The sequence below is a fragment of the Triturus cristatus genome, chromosome 9 (assembly GCF_964204655.1).
Source record: "Triturus cristatus chromosome 9, aTriCri1.1, whole genome shotgun sequence".
Classification (NCBI taxonomy): Eukaryota; Metazoa; Chordata; class Amphibia; order Caudata; family Salamandridae; genus Triturus; species Triturus cristatus.
Genome location: NC_140592.1, coordinates 808,042,820 through 808,057,637, shown reverse-complemented (window position 1 = coordinate 808,057,637; position 14,818 = coordinate 808,042,820). Strand labels below are relative to the sequence as shown.

The 14,818-nt window shown below is 41.6% G+C and overlaps 1 protein-coding gene across 1 annotated transcript in view; it reads right to left on the bottom strand.

Annotated features, from left to right (window-relative positions):
- The window catches only part of PPP1R36 (protein phosphatase 1 regulatory subunit 36), a 400,132-nt gene that overhangs the window by 170,602 nt on the left and 214,712 nt on the right, over positions 1-14,818 (bottom strand). The window contains exon 8 of the mRNA XM_085628012.1: positions 246-288. Within this exon, the coding sequence (XP_085484138.1) occupies positions 246-288 (43 nt within the window). The remainder of the gene's footprint in view (positions 1-245; positions 289-14,818) is intronic.

Below are 14,818 nucleotides of genomic sequence, written 5' to 3'. Positions count from 1 at the left end.
ACTGCCCTGGAGAGGGTGAAGAATTGTTGTAGTTATGAAACGTGTTTTGGACTTGTCTTTTTAAATAATGTGTACTGAATGGGATACATGCTTTGGTCTAAAGAAATAGTTCTAGAGAAAAGTGCAACTACTTTATGTGGCTAGATTCCAAAGTCGGTATCCAACAAGTCACTGCATCAAGGCAACTCACTGAGTTCTTAGGCTCAAACCAGATCGATAATTTTGTTACCATTTATATAACTTACCTCATATAAATTCCGATCCTTTTGTGTTGTTGATGCTTTGCTCCTAGAAAATTAGATAAAAGAACAAAGCATAAATGATCATGATTTTCCAATGTATATTAACTAAGCTGATTATAAGTGTGCTTTATAATGGGAGATTCTAGGTGTTGGTAACAGTTGGTAAAATGGGTGTCAGGAGAATGGGCCAGGCAGCTTCAGAATATCTGTCAATGACCTGTTTGGAACCTCTGGGAACATTCTTAAATGAAGTTCTCTCCACTGAATCTCAAAAGAGAGATGAGGTGTCTTAATTCACCAGTATGCACACAACACCCAGTAGTGGCTCGTGGAGGGAGTGCTGCGGTGCGGGGGAGGAGCAGGGTGGGGGGTAGTAAACTACAACATACGGCCGATCAGATGTAAGTAAACAAATTAATAAATAAAACGAATTTCATTGCGGGTGCTACATTGTCAAATTCTGGTACATACTTTTTGCAATATTTTATCTTCCCAGTAGTCTGAGATCACTTATTCCTATTACAAGGAAAAAACCATCCCAGCTGCCTTTTACAGGTGTCACATATTGTTAGAGGATTAACCTAAAACCTTCCCCTCTGACATAAAACACAGCCTGATTTCATGTTGGTCTACCTTCTGTGCCTGGATAGCTTCCTGTACATAAGAAGTCTCATGAAATACTGGCACTAGCAAATTTCATCAATTGTGAAGGCAGAAACATCTATCTAAACTGCTATGCAGTGTAAGAGAGTTTAGGATTGGCCAAAAGCCCCAAGGATTTTGTTGTTCGTTTTGACTACTTAAATATATTTTTATGTGCAAACTATATTGTCGTAAAATAATTTGCCAGCATCAAATAGGATATCTAATATCTTAGATTGACGATCTAAATTCTCATAATCTAAGATATGAGAAGCATATTACTGCAAAGGAGATTACAGCTGAAGGGAAAATCAAGTGTACCACAGAGAGACAATAGTCCACGTTTTATCAGAATGAGCACAAGATAATCCATAAGGCTACGGAAAATAACTATACAAACTGGTTCGTCAAAGTCCCTAACCAAATTATAAAGAGTTGTTCAAAATCTCCATGGAAAGGAAACAAGAGAAACAGCTGCTTTGGAAATCGTCCCAATGGCATCTGTTCACTTATGTGAGAACTTGGTTTCTTTCATTGAGAGCAAGATCCTGAAGATCAGGGCAGATATCATCTGGAAGCCGGAACCTTCTCTTTTTAGCACATTGGAACCATGAGCCATTTATCACAATCTTTCAGCATTTACCTCAATTAACTTTGAACCAGCGAGAAAAGTAGTTAGAAAAACCAAATCCATGATCCTTGTTATGAGTCACCACAAGAAGACTAAATAGACACATTAGGCTAAGATATAATGTATTGCTCATTCCAACAAGGCAAAGTCTAAAAGCACAAAAACAAGCTATCATCAATATGTTTCTAAAGTAGCCTACAGCCAACGCCTTCCACTTGGCAAATTGCACTCTGTGAGGGTTGTGGTGTATTATATGGTGTGGCTGTGTGACCCCACTGTGTAATACACTCGTGAAACTATATTGGGTCCAATCAGGCTCGTTTGTAAAACCTCTAGTTCAACCCTGGGAAGCTGTGATTCTGAGCAGGAAGGCTTAAACTAAGGAACTAGTGTGAAGCATCTAGTAGTACCAAACAACAGAATAAGCAAAGTCACACAACACAAAAGAAATCAGAGACCAATTTACAAAAATATTTTAATGAATTTTCAGGCACCAAGATGAGCAAAATCCACCCGAAAGTTCTGGAGATATAGATTTTTTAGTAAAACATAAATCTCAGCTTTTCAGTCCATAGCTAAACCAAGCATTGGTAACCTGAACGTTTGGAAACTTTTGAAAATTATTAAAGAGTTATGTTTGACTATTCTGGCCCGGACTGGATGACCAATTCCAACTGAGAAAAGGTCAGGAGAGCCAATAAGCAGAATTTTGACAGTTATATGGTCGGAGAGGAGTTGGCCTAACAGCTAGGGCGGTCGACCTCGAATCTGGGGACCTAGGTTCGAGTCTCGGCAATGACACTGAACAAAAATGAATGTGTCCTCATGTAATGTAACTGGTGCTATGTAAAGCACTCTGATACCCAATTCGGGTCAAGTTCGCGCTATATAAAACTCTGGAGAAAAAAAAGCAGCCTCACGTCCAGTTCCACAGTTTATGCCAGGCCTGCCATTGACTTTAATGGAGTGGTCCTGATGCTGAGGATACTGGATTCTAAGGATGCTGAAAGATGCTTTGGGTGCTCTGTGGTCAATGGGAGTCTCCCTGGGGTTATGACTCGATTCACCATTGAGGGGTGGCGACTCTGGCAACAGGAGTCGGTGTCCCTCAAAGACATAGTTGAGCCCACAGAAGTTCAGTTACGACTGGGCTACTGAACTTTCTTCACAGCGGTCCAGCAGTTTCCTTTAGTGAGGGCTAGTGCCGGTCTTTGTCAACCAATCTGCACTCTGATGGCTCTCTTGGGTCGGCACACACTGGTGCAACATTTGAGCACCAAAGGTTGGCCTTCTTGGCTGCATGTTGGCGGCCAGAGGCGATTCGTTTGAAGTGGCTACAACTGGCCAGAACATGATACTTCAGATTTCTGGTCCTTGCGTTGGAACAATGAGTCAGTGGATTGACTCCTGGAGTTCCACATTTATGTCTGAGGTTCTGGAGTGGGTTTTCCAGGAACAGGGCACCACAGGCAGGGTCCTCTCAATGGTATTCCAAGGAGCAGCAAGTGCAGTCAAGCGGTTGGTGTAGTCTCTCTTGCCAGGTCAAAGGGTAAGCAGGACAGTACTTATTTGGTCTTCTCCCCAGTCCAGATGTGTTTTGAGGTTCAGGGTGCCATGGGTACCATATTTATGCACAGAAAGTACCCTGGGGGGCGGTAGTGGCCACTAGCCAGTGGGCTACCAGGTTCCCTCGCACGTTATGACAACTTCCAGCTATATGTGACACCTTAGCAATCCCAGAGTGCACAATTGTCCCCACTCTGGAGATGTCTGAACCCCTCTCTTGATGTGGGGCGCTTGGTAGCCCTCCCTAGAGGTGTGGCTACCTGAGGGCCACATGCCCATGGACAAAACAGTTTGGCCACTGGTTTCCCCTCTCTGTTCCCGCCGGCAGCCCGTCTACCTGAAAATGGAAGGGACCTCTTTCGAGTGTGGTTGCCATTTGCCCATCAATGGCGACTTCTTCTTTGAAGCTTGCCTTGTGGACTAACACATTGTGTGGCTTCCTGCAAGGATATGTAACACCTCCCTCTGAGGCAGGCCTCTATTTTTTCTGCATTTGGGACTCCTTCACACTCTTCCCCAAGAAAGCAGAAGGCTGTGAGGTGGTCAACATCTAGAAATAACCACTGGAAAACTGGGCAACAGAGTGTCAACTTTCTAAATGCTGCTTTTCCTTATAAGTGGTATTAAATTGGACGTGGGCATCAAGTCGGGTTTAATGCCAAAGTTAATTTGATACCTTGAAGTACCCATTTTAGTAGTCCCATTCAGAAGATATCAGGGCCGAGATGTCAGCCTGTAACTCTGTACTTACCAATGGGGCTACAAGCCTTTCCATACTAAAAACGATTGTTTGGGGATTTTACTGTTAGGACATAATAAAGTACATGTCCTACTTAATAATATATAGCTTCTTCCCAAAGGGCTCGAAATGTCTTCCTTAAAGGAGACTAATATATAGTGCTAAGGGAAGTGTGGGCTTTGGCGTTGGCTTAAATCGCAAAGTCGAACTAGAAGTTTAAAATTGCTCTTACAGGTTGCAGTGGCAGGCTGGAAGCCAGGTTGCACTTTGTCACACTCAGGGTGGCACAATCACAGCTGCAGCCCTGAGTGAGTACTTTAACTTACAGGCCCTGGGTAACCTTGAGACTATATCCTAGGGAATTATAAGTAAGTTAACTTATGGCATTTTGTAAAGTTATGGAAGACTGGCACTGGGGTCTGGTTAGTAGGCCTCAGTGCACTCTCAGAGTCATCAGTCAAAATCATGGGGGGGGTGGGGACACATTTTGTTTGCATGTAAAAGCTGCAATATCACCTTGCACCAGAAGAGGACTTCCCTGGGCTGTATCAGGCATGTTTCAGGCATGGACTGTCACAGCCCAGCCTTGCAAAGACAATACACATATGACATGCTGCACTAGCATCAGGTAGTGCAGCATGTCAGATAATTGTGATTTAGGGACTATCAGTCATGCACTCTTATGCCCCATCAGAGGCTTTGATAAAGGAAAAAGGACAGCCTCCCATCCTGTCTGAGCTTTTGATTGGGCATGTGAGCCTGTGAGCCTGGCTCTGGCGCCTTGTTTCTTGGATCTGAGAAGTTGGGAATCATCAAGTGCTTGAGGAGGAATGTTTATGTTGTTTGTCTGCCTGCAAGCGTGTTCCAGTGTGTGTTTATGTGTGTGTACGTATGAGTGTTTCGTTGCATGCTTGAGAAAAATTTGGCATGCAGTTTTTAGGGCCCAGCCTCTCAGACTCCTTCATGGACAAAGAAGCTGCAATTGCCTTTGCACAAGTGACCACCATCATACTGCATACCTTCTCCAGACACAGCACTTACAGGTACAGTCACCCATCACATGCTTTATGGGAGGTGAAGGTAGGAGTCCCAGACTTTCCATATTTTAACAATTGTCTGTGTGCAGCTCTCTGATGGCTTCCTGGGGGCTTGCAGCATGCACTGGAGAGCCCTAGGACTCCCTAATCACCAGTATAAAACCCTCTGTAGCAGTGGCGAGCTGGGGGCTAGGACGGAACCACTAATATGTGGCAAGCAGGGCAGCTCAGGATATGCTTAATACTCCTGATGGTGCACAGTGTGAGGAAATATAGATACCAGAAAGAGTGACTGCTGCCCTATAAAGCTGCACTGTATGAGGTGAGGAATAAGGTGGCCGAAGAGAAGCTGCCTTCCCCCTGAGGCTCCGGTGTAAGTAGTGTTAAGATGAACAGGACATGTCTCTTTGCTTACAGTTCCGTGCATAAAGCCAGGGGCCATGTGTATCTTATTTGTGGGCCAAATAGCTAAATACTCATTATGCAGGGAGCAAATTCAGAGGCTATTAAAATGAACAAATGACAGGTTTTTGTACAGCACACACCATGAAGTCATGTTTTGGAAGGTACTCTGATGTGTGATAGCGACCAAAAGGTGCCTTGGTGAAATAAAGTGTTTGCCTGGGATTACGCAAATTGGCCAAGTGGGGAAGCCGAGATGGATTCCAGATTTTCCATTTTCACACTGTGCAATCTAATTACTAGATGGGTATCTCTTTGACTCTTGCTGAATTCAAACGTTTAATGCTTTGTCATTAATCCTTGGGAGACTAAATTAAAAATTCAGGGACAGACAAAATTCACAATTTATATCTGGAAGCTTTAGATAGAGCGAACCTTGCTTAAAGACATAAGGGTACTTCACATAAGACACAGATTATGTTACATTGTTTGGCACAGGGAGATGTGTCAGGATTCAAAACTGCTTCCCCATATCACGTAGTTGGCAACTGGAGCCACTAGGCCACAACGCCTCCTGTGTTTTTGAACATTAATTTAGAACCACATACACACACACCCACAACGACAATGCCATTAGTGAAGTCAAATGTAAGTTTGTTGTAATGGGCACCCTATATGCCTATATGAGGCCTAGAATCTTATTCTACATGAAGCAACATTATGTTTTTTTAAATCAAACAAAAGAGAGATTTTTGTACAGCACACATCCTGAACTCACGTATGTATAGGCACTCTCATATGTGATAATGCAAGAAAAGGAGGCTAGATGAAATAAAATATTTTTCTAGGCACACACAATTTGTTCAAGTGGGAAAGCCGGGATTGATCTCAGGGTTTCTAGTTTCACAATTCAGCTACTAGATGGGCAACTCTTATTCCTGTTTTACATCACAGGTGAATGATTTGTCTTTAATTCTTGGTGTATGAATTTAGAGTGTGAGTGGCAGGCAGAAGCCATGGCTCGAGGGTCAAAGAAGATTTCAATTTGAACAAGGTATCTATCTCATGACTGTAGCGGCACGTCCAACATCTAGATTGAAATAACCATGATGCAAAATGCTCTATTTGGCTCCTTTCTTTTTTTCAACCTATTTTTTGGGCAGAGAACTCTCTGATCCCCGAACCCAACTTCTATTCATGGACTTGCTTATTCAGAAGCAAATACTTTTTTTTATGCGCACCACATTCTAAATTCACCAGCCGCCACTGCAAAACAATACCCTTTCAAGCTTAGAGTGCCACATAAATTATGCAAAAAGGAAGCAGAGAACTCTGGGTTGTTTCCAAGTTTAGGTGGTAAGCAGCTCCTGTATAAGAGCATACTACAACACCAGTGACACTCGGAATCTGCTCACATCAAAAGTCTGTTTTTCTAGCAAAGTTTTAAAGCAATGGATTAGCATAGTGCCATCCACATCATGCTAGAAAGGGACAATGTCTTTTGCCATTTCTACAAATAGGTCTTTAAGCAAAAGATCAGTACAATGCCTTCCACGCTGAACTGTAAAACTGACAAAAGCCTTTTACAACTCCAGGCACCCACTTTTTTTTTCAATACATTTATTTTATATTCATTGGGGGAACCCCTTCATATCCCCCTTTATTACTTACCCTAACCATCCTAAGCCCCCACACACCCCAAAACCCTAAAATACCCATACCACCCTATACCCCTAACCACCTCTAAACCCCAAAACACCCTTACAGCTCTATGCCCATACCCACACCTAAACCCTAAAATTCCTTTATCATCCTACATCCCTACCCACCTCTAAACCCTAAAACACCCTTATAACCCAAAGCTCTTACCCTCTCCTAAACCTTAAAAAATACTCTTTACACACAACTATGAGTGATGTCACTGACCATGTCATGAGTAATATGATATGTGAGGTCATAAGCAGTGCAGTGCAGAGGCGTAAGTTATAGCTAGCTCATAACTGCTGAATTTCTCTGGTTTTGTATGAGAAAAATTTGAGCCCAACTATAATGTCCCTGTAACCTTTGCTTTTTTCAGTGAATATATATATATATATATATACACAAAACCCTTGCTCCGACAGGAAAAAAGGCATGTACACGAAGCTTGTATGAATACAGCTTCTTTTAATGAAAAGGGTCCCCCGCAACCCTGCAGCTGAAAGAGAGACGCGTCTCGGCTGTTCAACAGCCATTATCAATCTGATGGACGCTATTTTTTACAAAACTTATATAGTGCCTAATGCATGGACATGATAAAAATACTGTGTGAGCTCCAAAAACATTTATAATACAGTTCCACATCTCACAGGACTGCTCAATCAAACAGAAATATCTTGCCAGGTGTGCAAACATGTAAATCTTAAGAATAAAATGCAGCTCTTTAATACATTGCCTCCACTTCTATTGAGTATCCAATGGCGTCAACCACCTCTCATAAAATTTAAAATGAACTGCGGGCTGGTTGTATATGGGTCATGTTCTCAACCGGAAATGCAGAGTTATCTTAGCAAGTTCTGCTTGCCTAATGGCTGCTGGGTAGTTTGTCCACATATTTGTCCCTTTAGAGCTGACGTGAAAAGTACAGTCTGTTATATATATATATATATATCTATCTATATATATCTATATATATATATATATACAAGCCGGAAATACGTACACCAAGAATCAGACACCCGAGTTTGCAGTCGGAGGACTCGCGAAGGTATACTGCGCATATTGGTGAGTAATACAGAATTTTCGTAGGTTGGGGAATTACGTTAGCTCACACAGGACTGTTTTCTCTTGAAAAACAACATTATTGGTTGTCTTCATATCGCTTAACTAGAATCCTTAAAACATGTCAAATGACGCGGTACAAGAACGCGAAGCAGCGGCAGATATACTGTTTGCAAATCTACCAAGAGTCAATCCAAACACTACGGTCAGCAGTGAATTAAATGGCAATACAGAAAGTGATGTTAACTTCTTGTTGAAAAATCTAGAGAAAAAGATGAGAAATGAAGTCACGAAGTGGTGGGAGCACAAATCCCTAACAAAGTATATGGAAGTAAACAGAATACCTCGTGGTCTAAGAATTCTTCTGGCTCCCAGTTTTGATAACCCTAACCCAGAAATGCTCAGAGAATGGGGTGAAAGTAACCTGACAGCATCCATGAATTTGGTACGCATATTAATTAAATATGCAGAAATAGATCGCCAAACATTACTAATGGAAATAGTGACAATCAATAAAGATCTAGATAAAATGGAAAATAAAAAAGATTTCATCTCAACGAAACGAAAAGAAATTGATGAGCGCTTAAAGAAACACGAAGAAAAGATAAAAGCAAGAAAAGCCCACAAGTTTGCCCGAGATCAAACTGACTATGAGTTGGGTCAAATCTACACATTTGCTCGTAAATATGACAATGCAAGAAAACTAAAGGCAAGCAACAGCAATAAACCCAATGCCATACGTCTTGCTCAAACAGGCAATATTGAAAATGAAAATAATACTATTGAAACAGATACTGCATCTCTCACAAGTGATTCTAGCATGGAGGGCAGAAATGTTGAAAGAACATCAAATGATGCAATAGTCACCCTGGGCGAAGAGGTTGATTTTTTAGCGGATGCACGGAGACAAACTCTGAGACCGCGAAACGAAAGGAACAATACAAGAAAAGACGCAACACAATCAGAAGAACGAGGCGCCGTAGGCGGAAACGTGAAGCGGAGAGGAAATCAGCGCAAATACTGGCGCAAAATGTAGAACCTGACGAAAAAACCATTATAAACCTATCGTCCACAACACTAACAAAGGCTGAGGAACAACTTCTAGCCCTCGGACTCAATTATTGCCCCGAAAGCAACTTTAATTATTCCACAACAAGAGTAGATATTTTTTGCTTTATACGAAAATTAAAATTGAAAAAATTCTTCATGATCAAAACAGGACTTGAAAAGAAAAAGAATACTTATGATATGACCAATCAGGCTGGATTACAAGCCTCGGATGTGCAAACATTATTGACAATGCATGAGTTGGAAAACAATGAGATCGAAGAACCATCACTGTCAACACAACAAAAATTACGCACTATTGATTTACTCCAAAAGGGTGCAGGAGAAAGCCCCTATAAAGCGAAATCTACATTTTTGCCAATCATGCCCAAGGACGCTGTGGATATCTTCCATGAACGTGTTACAGATGAAATAAAGAAACTTCATCGTCAAGTGAATTATAAAAAAAGCAAACCAAATTTGAATCAAAGACATTATCAAAACTTGATAAAAAAACTCAGAGATGACAATGAAGTTATTGTGAAAAAATCAGATAAAGGTGGCAACATTGTTCTATGGCCCAGATCACAATACACACAGGAAGCTATGCGACAATTAAACGACACAAGTTGCTATGAGAAATCCACAACACTAGCCTATAATAAAGCGAAAGAATCATTAAAGAAAGAATTGAAAAAATGGAAATACGAGGGACTCATTTCCCCAGATGAATACCAATTTGTGTTCAATGAACATCCGGTTCTTCCGTTTCTTTACCTATTGCCAAAAATACATAAGGGCAAGGTTCCAGTTCCCGGTCGCCCCATCATTTCAGCAATCAAAAGTATGACTGAACAAGTGGGACGATATGTCGATTTCTATCTACAAGACATAGTGAAGACATTGCCTTCCTTTGTCAAAGACACGGGAGATTTCATAAATAAGTTAAAGGATATTTCATGGAACAACGATTGGATTCTAGTAACTCTTGATATAGAATCGCTTTATACCAGTATTCAACATTCAAGTGGGATAAAGGCTATTGAACATTTTTTAAGCTCTAGGCCATGTGAATATGTGATGCACAACAAAATGCTGTCTTCTTTGATTACTTGGTGTTTGAACAACAAATACTTTATGTTTGGGAAAGATATTTACAGGCAAATACAAGGTGTCGCGATGGGGGCCTGCTTCTCCCCTAGCTACGCGTGTTTGCACGTGGGCTATTGGGAGGAGCAGGTCCTCAGAACGGAACATAAGGAAATGTTCAATACAAAAATCATGCACTGGTTGCGGTATATAGACGATGTTTTTATGATTTGGAATGGAGATTGCAAGAGTGCAGAGGATTTTATCAGCACCATCAATATGAATTGTTTTAACTTACATTTTACATCATGTATTAGTCCCATCAAAATTGAATTTTTGGATGTCTCCATTCAAATTAAGAATTGTGAATTAGTCACTACTGCGTTTAGAAAGCCTACAGCAGGAAACGCTACATTACACGCGACCAGTGCACACCCAAAACATTTAATCACCAGCATTCCTTATGGGGAAATTTTAAGACTCAAGCGTATTTGCAGCAGTTCAGAGGACTTTGAAAAATGCCAAAGTGAAGCCCTAATTAGATTAGGGAAAAGGGGTTATTCTAACAAAATACTAACAGAAGCAGTTGTAAAAGCCAGTAAGAAATCCAGGGCATCTCTTTTACCAAATGCCCCAGACAATGAAGGACAGAACACTTCATCGGAAGAATCACCAAGACTTATTACGACATTTAGTCGTCAGGAAAGAAAAATCAGAGCCATTGTGAATAAAAATTGGCCCATTGTTCTTACCGATAACGTCCTCAAAAACACACTGCCAGATAAACCGACCATCACATTTAGAAAAAACCAGTCAACAGCAGGTAGACTATCTAAAAACTGTCCTGAACTTGCACAGTCCACTTCATGGCTAAAACCCAGAAAAGGTTTTTTCAGATGCACAAGTTGTCGTGCATGCAAATTTGGTGTGAACACTACCAAATACCATTCCCCATTTAGGGAAAATGAGGCACAAATCAATGGCAATTACAACTGCCGTACTGATTTCGCGATATATGTACTCACATGCACCTGTGGGCTTCGGTATGTGGGAAGTACCAAGCTCCAGGTGCATGTGAGAATCCTACAACACCTTCGTGCTATCATCAACAGCGATCCAGCATATCCGGTCGCTCGTCACTTCAAAGAAGTCCACAACAAAGATATCAATTGCCTTTCTTATTTTGTGATTGACTCAGTTTTAGCTTCACGCAGAGGAGGAAATCGAGAAAAAATACTAAGGCAGCGAGAAACAAAATACATTTTAGAACTTGATAGTAAATTTCCCAACGGTCTTAATAACACAGAGGACATGCATACCTTTTTATAGTTTTTTAACTGGGCTCAGTTTTTAAACATGCACGACATCATTAGACCTTTGTAAACCTTGTTGTATCTCATAACATTTTATGTAGCTGCAATTGGAAATATGATCATTGTATTATCAGGTTCATTTATATTGCTGTCACCACTCGTATTTCCTTAACCTTAATCTGTGCCATTCGCTTCTGAACAATATTTGTTGAATTATTATTTTGTTCCCAATCAATAATTCTTATCGATAATAGATTTTTTTTAAATGCATTTGCACTTGACACTTTAATTCACTAGGAACAACAATTTCTTTATACATCTAGGCTTTCATAAACATCAAAAGACACTTCTTAATATTTAACTTACGTTTTTAACATTGACAGTTAGCTTCACTTATAACAGCACCATTTTGCACAAGCGGATCCACATTTATGTGGTGATTTGCACATCTTAAAATAACTTGCACTAATCATAGCCTAATTTGCACATGCGTATTTTGCACACATATAATGTGACATTATTTTATACATTATAAATAATGTATGTAAATTGCATGTACAGTTGTATTAAGACACATCATGTCAATTATTAAAATGAAGATGCATCATTATTAATTGTTTACAGCGTAGTATTGCACATGCATAATTTGCACACTCAAGGTTGCTTAATATACATTACTTGTTGCATATTTATTATTGCTGCTATATAAGTTTTTGTGAGATGTTTAATATTTGTGACGCTAAATACTGTCATGCAATAAGACAACGTATTGGTATTCATACTAGTGATTTGAAAACGAGTGAGAAGAAAAAGGAAAAAAGCCTACATGTATAGTATGTTGTCACTTTTCATTATCACGTGGTGCAAACGTAAAAAAACAAAGGGAAAAAAAGAAAGAATATATATACCTGAATTGTACCGCCATTTCATTATGTGATCAAGGGCACTAGATGCCCGAAACGGGTCGTGAGGAACGATAAGCGATGTAATGAGCAAATAAATCACCTGTGATTGACGAGCTTTCGTGTGGGACGTTGCTTTTCTTGTTCGCCGCCAGGAGGTACAGGAAGGTTTGTGATATATATATGTATGTATATATATATATATATATAGAAACAAAGGTAGGAGCACACACGGGTCTTTTTCCTCGATTTATTGAGCCAACAGACGCGTTTCAGCACATTTGCCTTTCTCAATGTTGATTTGCTCAAAGTTGAATGAACACATGACCGGACTTTTTAAATGCGTGCTGGCTGTCTTTTAATTGGATGACTGCTAAAGTGAGTACCAATGAGAAAGTTCGATGTTCCAACATTATTTTAACATTTTTCCGTCAGCACACACTGATTTGCTCGCAGCAGTTTCAATCTTTCAGTGGATATTCTTGCTCCAATAGCCTGCGGGCACGACAGATTCTTTCCACAAAACGGCCATCATGTCTTTTAAATCACAGTTCAATGACCCTCGTTTGCCGCTATTGCCGTTTCAACATCACATACCTGCTGGCAATGGTTTCGTAACCGTAATGCTCCTCATTTGGTAATGAATTACTCCGTGGTAAAACAGGTATGTATAGCTTGCAGGCTGCGGCGGTTCTGGCAGTAAAATGAAAATGTACTTCAATGGCCACTGAATGCTGCCGAACACTTCATAACGGGTGCTTCCTCAGTGAGAGTGGCTTTCACGATAAAATCTTATAGAAACAAAGGTAGGAGCACACACGGGTCTTTTTCCTCGATTTATTGAGCCAACAGACGCGTTTCAGCACATTTGCCTTTCTCAATGTTGATTTGCTCAAAGTTGAATGAACACATGACCGGACTTTTTAAATGCGTGCTGGCTGTCTTTTAATTGGATGACTGCTAAAGTGAGTACCAATGAGAAAGTTCGATGTTCCAACATTATTTTAACATTTTTCCGTCAGCACACACTGATTTGCTCGCAGCAGTTTCAATCTTTCAGTGGATATTCTTGTTATGTTATGTTATGTTAAGTGTTGCTTGTAAAGCGCACTGACACCGAAGCTTCCTGGCGCTGGTAGACAGAACAGAGCAGAGTGAGGAGGAAGTAGAGGTAACAGAATCTACATGGGGGTAGGGAAAAGAAAAGTTTTTAGCATTTTCCTAAAGTTGAAAAAGGAAGAGCAGGATTTGATAGAAAGAGGGAGGGTGTTCCAGAGTCCAGGGGCCAACTGGGAGAACCGGCGTCCGCCGAATCTCTTGGTTTTGCCCCTGGGGATGATCAACAAGTCAAGGTGGGCGGATCGAAGATGGCGTATGGGACAGTAAGGGTGGATGGTGGATTTCAGGAAAGCAGGGGAAGGGCAATGAAGTGCCTTGAAGGTAAGACAAGCCACCTTGAAGGCAGCCCTTCGCTCGACCGGGAGCCAGTGCAAATTCACAAGCAAAGGTTTGGCTGATTGCCATCTGGGTGTTCCATGGATCAGGCGGGCAGCCTGGTTCTGGACAATTTGGAGGCGTTGAGTCAAGTATTGTGGAAGACCGTGATAAATAGCGTTAGAAAAATCCAGGCGGGAGAGTACCAGCGAGATAACAGTTTGGGTGAGTGCTGCCGGGGGGAGAAAATGGCGGATTTTGCGGATCCTCCGAAGTTGAAACATACAGGAGGAAACCACCGCTCCCACCTGAGCCCTAAGAGAAAGCTCGGTGTCAATGATGACACCTAAACTTTTTACTGTTTTTGCAGGAACGGGGGGGGGAGCCGAACTCTGGAGGCCAGAACTGTGGACCCCAGTAGGTGGAGCTGAGTCCAGGAAGTAGAAGCTCAGTTTTACCGGGGTTCAGCTTCAATTGGTTCTGGTTCATCCAGAGTTGGATATGAGTCATGGCTCCATGAAAAGTTTTGATGGCATTTGGTGTGTTGAGGGGGAAGATGATCTGGAGATCGTCAGCGTAGTTATAAGTGACGATGTCCCATTTCAAGAGTGATTGGATAAGTGGTCGGAGGTAAAGATTAAAGAGAAGCGGGGAAAGAGAAGAGCCTTGGGGAACACCACAGGATGTGAGAGTTTTTTTAGCAGTGTAGGGACCAAGGCGGACCGCCTGTGTTCTCCCCGTGAGAAAGGAACTGACCCACTCAAAAGCAATGCCCTGGATGCCCGCCTGCCCGACACGGTGGAGAAGGATGTCATGATCCACCGTGTCGAACGCGGCCGACAGATCCAGTAGGACGAGGGCTTGGGGTTTTCCTGCGTCCGCGTTGCCTCTGAGTGTGTCAAGGGCTGCCAGGATAACGGCTTCAGTAGAATGGGCGGGTCTGAAGCCGGCCTGAGTTGGTACAAGGTAGCCAGAGGATTCTTGCTCCAATAGCCTGCGGGCACGACAGATTCT